Genomic DNA, 10,773 nt, shown 5'->3' with positions numbered 1-10,773 from the left:
ATTCTTATTAGGTCTACTGAGTCCTTTCCTAGCGCAGGAGTAAAGTGTTTGTTGTACAGGATGTTTTGCGTCAGGAAAGCGCACAATTTTGTTCACAACCAACAGTAGTGTGAATCTTACCTTAGAGAGACTTGAAGTAGTAAAATGTTGCTAAATGTCTATGTATATTTCAGTTGTTTTCATTTTGGGAGATTATACGTGGAAGTAGTTTAATTACAAAGGAATATGTAAGAAAAGGCATGTACTGTAGATGGATATAGAAAAGATATGAAGTATACAGATAGAACAAAGGGGAAAACAAGGGAGTGATGCGAACTGAACCCACATTTTCTTCCACTCAGGCTTTAGATCACCTGAGCAGCCATTTTTTTTAATAACAACAAAAAGGTACTTTTTTTACTCAAAAGAATGTCATGGTAAAATGTTCCCATATTGATTCATGTGCTTTCTAATTTGTAATGATAGATCCGCTTTCATTGGTATTAAAAGCATGGCATGATCGGGGTGGAGGTTGTGTTTAATCCTTTCACTGGAAAAAACAAGCAAAGGCCTGCATCTGGCCCCCGGGACACAGTTTGGAGACCACTGCCTTAGTCTATAAGCTAATAGCCACTACGCTGATCATGAACTTATGGCAGAGTGGTACCTGAGACTCTCCTAATTCATGAAGGGCCACAATCAGCAGCTGCCGATCATAACCAGTGAAAACATTGCCAAAGTGGTCTGGGTATGTGAGGTGAAAAAATGGACATCGGGCCCAGCAGTGAAAAAGTTAATAACAGCCTTGTAAGATCTAAAGTAGCTGATCCCTCTCCATTCCTGGCTCCTGAAAACGCCATGACTCCGACCTCTGTGTTTGGAATAGATAGGAAGTGTTCTGGAAAGAAGATCAAGTTGGCTGTTTTGGGGCTACATGATTATAGAAGGTAAGTTGGATTACAGACTGCAACTTTCATTAACCACTTGCCTACCGGGCACTTATACCCCCTTCCTTACCAGGCCAATTTTCAGCTTTCAGCGCTGCCGCACTTTGATTGACAATTGCGCGGTCATGCAACATTGTACCCATATGAAATTTTGATCATTTTTTTCTCACAAATAGAGCTTTCTTTTGGTGGTATTTAATCGCCACTGGGCGCTTTACTTTTTGCGCTATAAATTAAAAAAAGTGCAAAAAATTTGAAAAAAAAAAAAAAGTTTATTTGTTTCTTTTATAAAATTTTTCAAACAGGTATTTTTTCTCCTTCAATGATTTGCGTTGATGAGGCGGCACTGATGGGCACTGATAGGCGGCACTGATGGGCACTGATAGGCAGCACTAAAGGGCACTGATAGGCAGTACTAATGAGGTGGCATGGATAGGCGGCACTGATAGACAGCACTAATTAGGGGTCACGGATAGGCGGCACTGATATGCAGCACTGATAGGCGGCACTGATAGGTGACACTGATGATGGGTACTGATAGACGGCACTGACTGGCATCACTTCTGGGCACTGACTGGCGGCACTGACTGGCACAACTCCTGGGCACTGACTGGTGGCACTGACTGGCAGCACTGGTGGGTGGCACTGGTGGGTGGCACTGGTGGACAGCACTGGTGGGTGGGCACATGTGGGTGGCACTGGTGGGCACAGGTGGGTGGCACTGGTGGGCACAGGTGGGTGGGCACAGGTGGGTGGCACTTCTGGGCACATGTAGGTGGCACTTCTGGGCACAGGTAGGTGGCACTGCAGAGTGGCACAGGTGGGGGCACTGCTGGGCACAGGTGGGGGCACTGCTGGGCACAGGTGGGGGCACTGCTGGGAATGGGTGGGCGGGGCTAGTGGGCGCACTGCTGACCGGAAATGCGGGGGTCACTGCTGGGCACCGATCATCAGGGCACTGATCATCAGTGCCCTGATGATCGGTGCCGATCCCCGCTGTGACAACTGCCGGTTCTCGGCAGTACTTTCCTCACGATCTGACAGCGTGAGGAAAGTGCAGCCGAGAACCGGCACTTGCATTTTCCTGTGATCAGCGTGTCATTGGACACCGCTGATCACGTGGTAAAAGGCCGGTGGGCTCGGCCTTTCACCACATCTCCTGATCAGCTGTGTCCGTAGGACACAGCGATCACGGAGATCGCCGGGTGCGCGCCCCCTGGGGCGCGCAGGAGAGCGCGTTCTGGGAGGACGTCATATGACGTCCACTCAGAACTGGCCGGCCGCGGTGCAGCCGTCATTCGGCTATGCGCGGTCGGCTAGTGGTTAAAGAGGACCTTTCACTTTTGAAATAATACCATTAGTCTGATTCAAGTTAAACATTTTTATTTACATTTTTTTGTCCAAAAAACTTTCTGTTCAAAGCTACAGTGTTCAATAGTCAGTCTGATTTTAAGATGCAAGTCTGGTTTACAGATTGAAATTTAAAGCAGAACTCCATGTAAAATTTTACTTTCCCATGCAGTGGGGCTGTGCGCTGCATGGGAAAACTGCTCGTTTTGTCCAGGGGTTTAGTGGAAAAGCTATATATATCCCGTCCTCCGATCCTCCGGAAAACCACGCTCCCCCAAGTCCAGCGGTGGACTGTTCCTGCCATCCTCAGGCTCTGAGACGGTCTGTTGGCATGATGACGTCAGGAACAGTCCATTGACAAGACCGCTAGTATGCGGGGGGGGGGGGGGGAAGCGGCAAGGACCAGTGTTGCGCTCTGAGGATCATCTGATTCGGTAAGTATATTTTCACTCTTATGACCCCTAGACAAAAACGAGCAGATGGCCCGTGCAGTATGGGCACAGCACCACTGAATGGTTCAAAAAACATTTTGCCCCGATTTCTGCTTAAAGGTTAAGTGTTGAAGGTGAGGTTGCACACACATTAATAAAATCAAAAATGTGCATTTATTAAAAGAGAAGTATGGGCTATACAAAGAGAAAATCTTCTACTCACCTAGGTTGATGCAGCATCAATCTGATGCTGCATCTGTCCCCCACCGGCTATCCACTGAGAATTAAGTGATCAGACACTGCTGATCGCTCAGTTCTCCCCTCCACTCTGAGAAGGGAGCAGTGATTGTCAGTGACTGGCTCTCTGCTCTGCCCCTCCAGCACTCACTGGAGTGATAGGCGGGGGTGGGAGTGGCTGGCTCAGGATATCAGTGGATTGCTGAGAAGCTGAGTCAGTTGCCGGTCCAGGATTCTGGGTGGATTCCAACCATGTGGTTAGGATCTTTCGGAGCCTGGACTGGCTCTGTGAGGTCAGAAAATGGATCACAGGAGTGCAGAACAAGCTGCACACCTATGATCCATAGGAGACGATTGGCAATGCTTCTCTTTTAAATATATGCATTCAGTCCTGCAGAGCATTGCAAGTGTAATCAGTGCATAGTGGGTGTAGTTCACAGGCACCTGCATTATTTACCCCAAGTCCTCAGTTTTTTGCTAAAAACCGTGCACTAACAACACCAGACTTCTGGTTCCAAAAGCTAACGTAACAAAGAGGTGGGTTCTCTTTTTATAGTAAGTAAAGTGCAGCACTATAAATAAGTAAATAAATTATAATAATGTCCGTATAAATGAATATTCTTATGGTGACAATCCGTGTGTAGAGTACCCACTATGGCGGTACTTCAGTGCTTGTGCTTTTAAAAGTGGGGTAAGAATACGCACTCACCAGATGCGTAAATAAATTACGCATATAGATCAATGATTGGAGGTCCCCTTTAATGAAGTGGAGTCATTGATTTCCTAGAGCTCACCCCTGAATCAAGATCTACCTTATTACACAGAGGAGGGAGTTCCTGCTACACAGGTTGCTACACCCACTCATCCCTTAAAGGGGACCTCTGGTTTACTGGATCCATATACCACCCAGAAGTGCCTGACATACCACCCATACAGAGGGAGGATATCTCTATACATGGCTTAATCTGCTTCCTTAAAGGGGACCTCTGATGATTGATTTAAATGCGTAATTTCTTTACACATCTGGTGAGTGCGTATTCTTACCCCACTTTTAAAAACACAAGCACTGAAGTACCGCCATAGTGGGCACTCTACACACGGATTGTCACCATAAGAATATTCATTTTATACGGACATTATTATCATTTATTTAATTATTTATAGCGCTGCACTTTACTTACTGTTTTGACTGAAGTTTTATTTGGTTACCTTTAGTGCATAGCTGCTGACGTTGAAAGCACTCACTTTTTTATTTATTTATTTGGGGTTCTCTTTTTATGCTTGAAGACGGAAAACACTGAGATGGTATAAGTGAACTGACTGAGCTTTAATAGTAAATGTTTTTTTGACCACCAGATGTCAAAGACTATCGCGTAAGATGGAGAGACACTCTCTAGAGCCAAGCCTTTGCTATGATGAACAGCCAGAAAGCCAAGTGACCAGGCGACATATAGATGAGGTTGGTAGCTAATCTACATTTAAATACCAGTCCTCGGTTAAAGACTTCTCCATACATCATCTTCTTTAGTATCATCTTCTAGGATTAGTTTTGGAAACTAAATTTTGAATACAATTTTTTGTTTTAAGCAAGAGCCTAAAATGAATTTTGTTTTGCTACATAGTTCTTTTACTTTGCTGCATTGTGTCCTAAAGGGGGGGGGGGGACTATGTGGCCCAGTGAGCTTATGCAATACATTTTTGTCTTAAAGTGGAGCTAAAGGCACACGTACTTACCTTAGTTCTAGTTCCAACAATCTGACACCCATAAAGTCCCTGCTCGGCGCTGTTCTCTTCTCCCTGGGTTCTTTTGGACCCTGGTTTTTGTTTGTTTTGATTGGCTGATGTGGGATGACATCACTCCCATACATGTGCAGGAGTGCAGTCATCCGGGCACGCTGGGAGTTTGCCAGTTTGTGCAGTTCAGTGTACATTCTACAGAGGACTGCAAATAGGCAGGAAAGTGTAACATTGCATTTTTTTTCTGCAATAAAAAGACTGCCTGTTCACAAATGTTTCTATTTTACATTTAGTTCCACTTTAAGTTTACATGTTCCAGACACCTCAGGTCCCATGCACACTAGACATTTAGCAACGAAGCATGAGATCCCAGCATCTTGATGCGGGCGGAAGGCAAAGGTTGCACCATCCAGCCTCACTGTCGGCAACTTGTAAAACTCTATGAGAGGCTGAAAGCTGCTGCGGCTGGACAGGCCTGGATGTTGCACTGAGTGTTCCTAATGTTTGTGGCAGTATCAGGGGTGGACTGACAACTCATGGGGCCCCCGGGCAATAGGGGATTATGGGGCCCCTGTGTCCTTGTCCAAACTCAAAAAAGCCTATGAAAAAGGTACCAGGGGCATCTCATGGGGCCCCCTACTGACCCCGGGCCCTCGGGCAGTGCCCGAGTTTCCAAATGGTCAGTCCGCCCCTGGGCAGTATGTGGCCAAGGATGAATGCTGGGAGTGCACACTGCATGTATTCTGGGTATTCGTTCCTGGGAACATACTGCCCTAAATGTTAGTACCACTCTGCGCACCATCCAGTCCCATCCATCCGCAGCAGCTTTCAGCCTCTCATAGATTTTTTCAGACTGTCAGCAGTGGGGCTGGATGGTGAACTTTTCATTTGCACCAAAATGCCAGAATTTCAGGCACGGGGGGCTAAACACCCAGTGAGCAATGAGGCTTTTATGTTGAAGCCATAATATATTTTTCAAACTAGCTTCTGGGGAGAATTTACTAAAGATTTGTCACTTTATTTAACCTTCCTGTGTAATTTACAGTAGAAACTGAGTTATTGTCAAAACTTTTTGCAAACTTACTGCCAAGTGGCAAGATCAGCCCTCTTTCTGATCAGTTTCAGAGCTGTAATAAGAATCTCAGACCTTCTCTGCATCAGTGGCCCCGGCTTAGGTGTTTTTTTTTCTTTTGTTTTTTTTTTTACTTTTTGTAGTCATGAATGTAAAATTATTTTGTAAGAAAAGGAGCGACCTTTGCATCTCTTTACAAGATCCTTTTAGATTGGGGCAGCACCTAAATATGGGCGTAACATGGTGCAAAAAGATGGAGTTGCCCTTTAACTCTGATTTTTCTCTAGTTTATTATCACTGTTAGGCATGCTGTCAAATCTAAATTTTAATGTGAAAGCATTATGTATATTCTAATAAAGTTTTCTCTGTGATGTCACCTTCTTTGATAACTGTTATCCTCCTCTGTGGAGGTAGGCACTTATCTTTCTACAGCTGTACCATGAGACCGAAGTCTTATTCTTGGATACATGGAGAGAACTGGGGCAACATGTGTGTGCTGTGACCAAGAGTATAGCTCAGCGCCCGTTCCGGTGAGTTCACAAAAAAGTGACTGGACAATGTAAATTCCTTGTGAGTGAAAGGTTATACAAGTGACATGAGCAGCCTTATAATCATTGCCCTGCTTTAATGGATTATTTAGATTTCTGTTTTTCAGCAAATCAGCATTTTCAGGTGGTATAAAGGAAAAAGAATTTACATTTAAAATGAATTGTCTATTTTGAATCCACTGAATGCCTACTAAATTATTTCCGTTTTAGGTGTACGCCAATAACCAAACTGCAACATCTTGAAATAACATACACTTAGAGCAGAGCTAAACCCTCTTGCCCTTTACAGCCAAGGAAGCTATTTTCTTAGCCTCTGTTTAATCATTTGACCTCTCGAAGGTTTTACCCCCTTCATGACCAGGGAATTTTTTTTATATTCACCACTGTGCTACTTTAACTGGCAATTGCTCAGTCATACAACACTGTACCCAAGTGAAATTTGAGTCTTCTTTTGGTGTTATTTTTTATTATATAAACAAAAAAAAACCCAAAAAAGTTTGGGGAAATAAAACACAATATTTTCTACTTTCTGTTATAAAAAATAAAGAAATGTAAAAAATCTAATTTCTTCATAAATTTAGGCCAAAATGCTGCTACATGTCTTTGGTAAAGGAAAAATCCCACTAAGTGTATAATAATTGGTTTGTTTGAAAGTTATAGCATCTAAAAACTATGGTGTATATATACTGGAATTTACGCAGCTTTAACGCTGTGCTGGTGATCAGTGACTTACAGTTGGACTGTGATAGTGTGGTGGGCAATCTAGTGCTAACAGACCGTCACTGGGAGGTAAATTAAATGACACTGACATCACTAATACAGTGATCAGATATAATACTTTACACTGTCCCTGTACTAATTACACTGGCTTGGAAAGGGTTCACATCAAGGGGCAGTCAAGGGGTTAACTGTGTGCCTAACAAGTGTTGTATGTGTAATATGTGCTGCTTTTACTAAGGCCCCTTTCAGACGGGGTGGACCAGTCAGCGGATCAACTGTCTTCTATGAGCGGTCGAATGGAAAACAACCGCCTGTGTGTTTCCATCCAACTGCCATCCCATCCGATCCGGTGGACAGAAGGGGAATCCCCATCCATCTCTTTTCGACGGATCAAATCGGATTGGATGTCGTTGGGTGTAAACAGACACATGTCCATTTACACCCGCCGCTCCATAGAGGAGAATAGAGGTTTCAATGGGTCCACCTGAAAAACGGGCAGATGGACCCGATCAGAACGTCTATGTGAAAGGGGCCCAAGAGATCTGGCTGTTTTTTTTCCCTGCTTTTCAGGGAGAAGAAACAGACAGATCGCTGTTCTGTGTACAGAGTCCTGTGTGTTTGTAAACACAGGGCTGTGTGCTGTGAATGGATACAGCCAATCAGCAGGTGTCAGCCATAAATCATTGGATGAAACCTGCTGACAAAATTGCACAGTGTCCAGTCTCAGTGGGGGTCAGCAGTGGGCACACGCATGCATGCCCCCAATTTTTCTTTTCTTTGCAGCAAACATTGAGGTCAGATGACCTATAAGTGATGGTGCAGCAAGGTGGACCGTGGTAAACAACGTTCTCTCTCTGTCTGCAGGTTGCACTGGGAGGCTCAGAGCTACTCCTTCTGCACCTCAGCAGGCACCTGGCGAGGGTGGGGACCCAAAGGATCGCTCACTGGCTTACCATTGGCCTGGAAGAGACAGATTCAGCAGTTTAATAGAGTCAGTCCAGCAATGGCTGCAACTATAACAGAGGCCTATCCTTCTCCACAACTCCTTATGCAGGTCAGTGTCTTTGTGTAATGTGTTTTCTGCCCAGGATCCACATGCAATGGGGGAGATTTACTAAAGCTGGTGCAGCTGTGCATAGTAACCAATCAGCTTCAATCTTCAGCTTGTTCAGTTATCCTTTGACAATAAAACCTAGAAGCTGATTGGCTACCATGCACAACTGCACCAGATTCTGTGTGCACCAGTTTTAGCAAATCTCCCCCACTATTTTTCACACTAAAGGGAAAGCTTGAGCATCTGCAGATATTAGACAGAGGAGTGTATAGCCATAGGGATCATTGGTCACTCCTATCAAAACAATGGACCATCTTCTAAGGCAGGGTCTCCAAACTTTCCAAACAAAGGGCCAGTTTAACCTCTTGACACATGCAAATGTGCGGCCTCCCGGTGTCTGGGCCTAGACGCTGAGCGGCCGCACATTTGCGTTCTATTAAAAAAACATATGTGCTGAGAGCACACGCCTGCGCACTCCCAGCACACATGTCCAGTACTCATGGAAAGGTCCCAATCTCCTCTTTCGATCGCGACCTTTCCCGATCATGTGACAGTGTGTCACGGCGGTCACATGACGCTAAACCCTGCCCCGCCTCCCGACTTCTGAAACCCTTAAAGTGCCAGGAGGCGCCGGTGCCAAGGGGTAATGTCCTTTAGACTTTCTGGGGGCTGGATTAGGAGTAAAAAAAGTCCCTGATGTTAGTGGGGAAAAGTCATTGACACCATCTTTGGTGTCATTGGGAGGAAATTTGCCTCATCATTGGTATCAGTGAGATAAATTCTGTCCCATCTTTGGTGTCATTGGGAGGAATTGTGCCTCATCGTTGGTGTCATTGAGATGAATTGTACCCCATCATTAATGTCATATGGCCCTATTGTTAGTGTCATTGGGAGAAATTGTGTCCCATCCTTGGTGTCATTGGCAGGAATAGTGCCCCATCATTGGTGTCAGTGAGGGTAATTATGCCCCATTGTTGGTATCATTGGATGAAATAGTTCCCCAAGGGCCAGATAAAAGCAAGTAAAGGGCCACATCTGGTCCCCGGGCCACAGTTTGGAGACCACTGTTCTAAGGCATGCCGTAGAAAAGCACATATCTGAAATTGACTGGAAGTAAGACATTTACTTAGTTACATCAAGCTGATGTACAGTATATATAAAAATAGACCTTGTTTTTTAATTGCTTGTATAAGATGGTTTTGAAATTTTACAATCTTTCCCAAAGCCCCTCTCATCTACTATTCCCCACTGACAGGTAAGCTCAGTGGCCAATAGGGAGGCACAGGAGCCAGGAGAGGGGGAGGGGGTGTCAACCCTCACCATTACTCTTTTAAGGCAATATTTGCATATTCGAGCACCCCAGAATATGGGGATCTCTGGTGGATCTGGAAAATATTAAAAGGAAAGTGCTTCAAGTATTTCTTAGACTTTACCATACTAGTCTGGAAGGTATTAAAAGGAAAGTGCTTCAAGTATTTCTTAGACTTTACCATACTAGTCTGGAAGGTATTAAAAGGTAAGTGCTTCAAGTATTTCTTAGACTTTACCATACTAGTCTGGAAGGTATTAAAAGGTAAGTGCTTCAAGTATTTCTTAGACTTTACCATACTAGTCTGGAAGGTATTAAAAGGTAAGTGCTTCAAGTATTTCTTAGACTTTACCTTACTAGTTTAATAGAAACATACATTGATGCTGTTCTGTAATCATTATTACATCATATTAATGTATTTTTTTCAGTGTCAGCAGTGTAAGCACCATGTTTGGCTTGGTATCAGCCTGCATTCCCCTGTACAGCAGAGCTCAGAAAGGAGGAAGCACAATCAGCCAGGTGTTGCTGCAGTGCAAAAGGAGCATGCTGATAAAAGAGCAGTGATGAAGGGATGAGCGCAGTGTGCTGCTTCTCCTTTCATTGCCCTGACACAGGGTGGGGTGGAAAATAGATCTGTAAGTAAAAATGAATCCACAGCAGAGACAAATCAAGTCCCCTCCCCTTCCAGGCAGGGATGTGCTGTGAGGCAGAGCTGTGTAAATGGTAAGACCGGATGGACAGAAACACAAATCCTTTAGCAGGTAAATAAGCTCACATGTACGCATTTCATCTGTTCCGTATTAATTCTAGTAGTCGGTGTATAAAGCTGATGTTATTCAAAGAAAGTAAATTCTGTATCTTTTCTCTCTATCCAGGCATATGTGGCATGTAATACTGATAAAGAGAGACTATCTCTCCTCAGTAACCTGAGGGTACCACGTGCTGGAGGTGCCACAGATGATATGGAGTATCCAGATGAAGATGTCACACAGTCTAATGACCAAGACCAGACAAGAGAGAGGCGCATTGGTCCTGATTTGTCACGACGCATCTGGCTGTTCATGACCTCAACCAATCCAGAACTGGTATTGGACTTAAATTCCTAGTACATAATCACTGGTGCTTTTGTACTGTTATTTGGCAGTAAAGTATTTATAATAAAAATATGTTTCCAATCATTGCAGTAAGGAAAATGTGCCTGTGTGTTTTAATGACTGGCTCATTCGCACCCTATGGAAAGATCTATAGTCACTTTAGATCAGTGGTTGTCAACGTATGAGATAAAGGGGGCATCAAATGTGGCCCCTGACATCACCAAAGGACCGCACATACTGTTCAATATATGTAATGCTTGAGTGGACTATCGGAGACTTCAGACTTTAATAGATG

At 44.3% G+C, this 10,773-nt stretch overlaps 1 protein-coding gene across 1 annotated transcript; it reads left to right on the top strand.

The window, feature by feature from the left end:
* Positions 1-744: 744 nt before the first annotated feature.
* Positions 745-10,490, top strand: LOC149473105 (structure-specific endonuclease subunit EME2-like). Its single transcript, XM_089683944.1, has 5 exons — positions 745-926; positions 4,301-4,403; positions 6,168-6,283; positions 7,886-8,075; positions 10,260-10,490. The coding sequence occupies exons 1-5, from the start codon at positions 745-747 to the stop codon at positions 10,488-10,490; spliced, it is 822 nt and encodes a 273-aa protein (XP_089540070.1).
* The last annotated feature ends 283 nt before the right edge of the window (positions 10,491-10,773 follow it).

This window comes from Staurois parvus, unplaced genomic scaffold (assembly GCF_062004578.1).
Source record: "Staurois parvus isolate SC_StPar_1 unplaced genomic scaffold, SC_StPar_1.0 ptg000018l, whole genome shotgun sequence".
Taxonomy (NCBI): Eukaryota; Metazoa; Chordata; class Amphibia; order Anura; family Ranidae; genus Staurois; species Staurois parvus.
This window is presented reverse-complemented; position numbering and strand designations above follow the sequence as displayed.

Coding starts and splice junctions, on each gene's coding strand:
- LOC149473105 (XM_089683944.1), top strand. CDS start 745: ATGGACATCGGGCCCAGCAGTGAAAAAGTTAATAACAGCCTTGTAAGA. Junction 927..4,300: donor GGGCTACATGATTATAGAAG/GTAAGTTGGATT, acceptor TTTGACCACCAG/ATGTCAAAGACTATCGCGTA. Junction 6,284..7,885: donor ATAGCTCAGCGCCCGTTCCG/GTGAGTTCACAA, acceptor CTCTGTCTGCAG/GTTGCACTGGGAGGCTCAGA.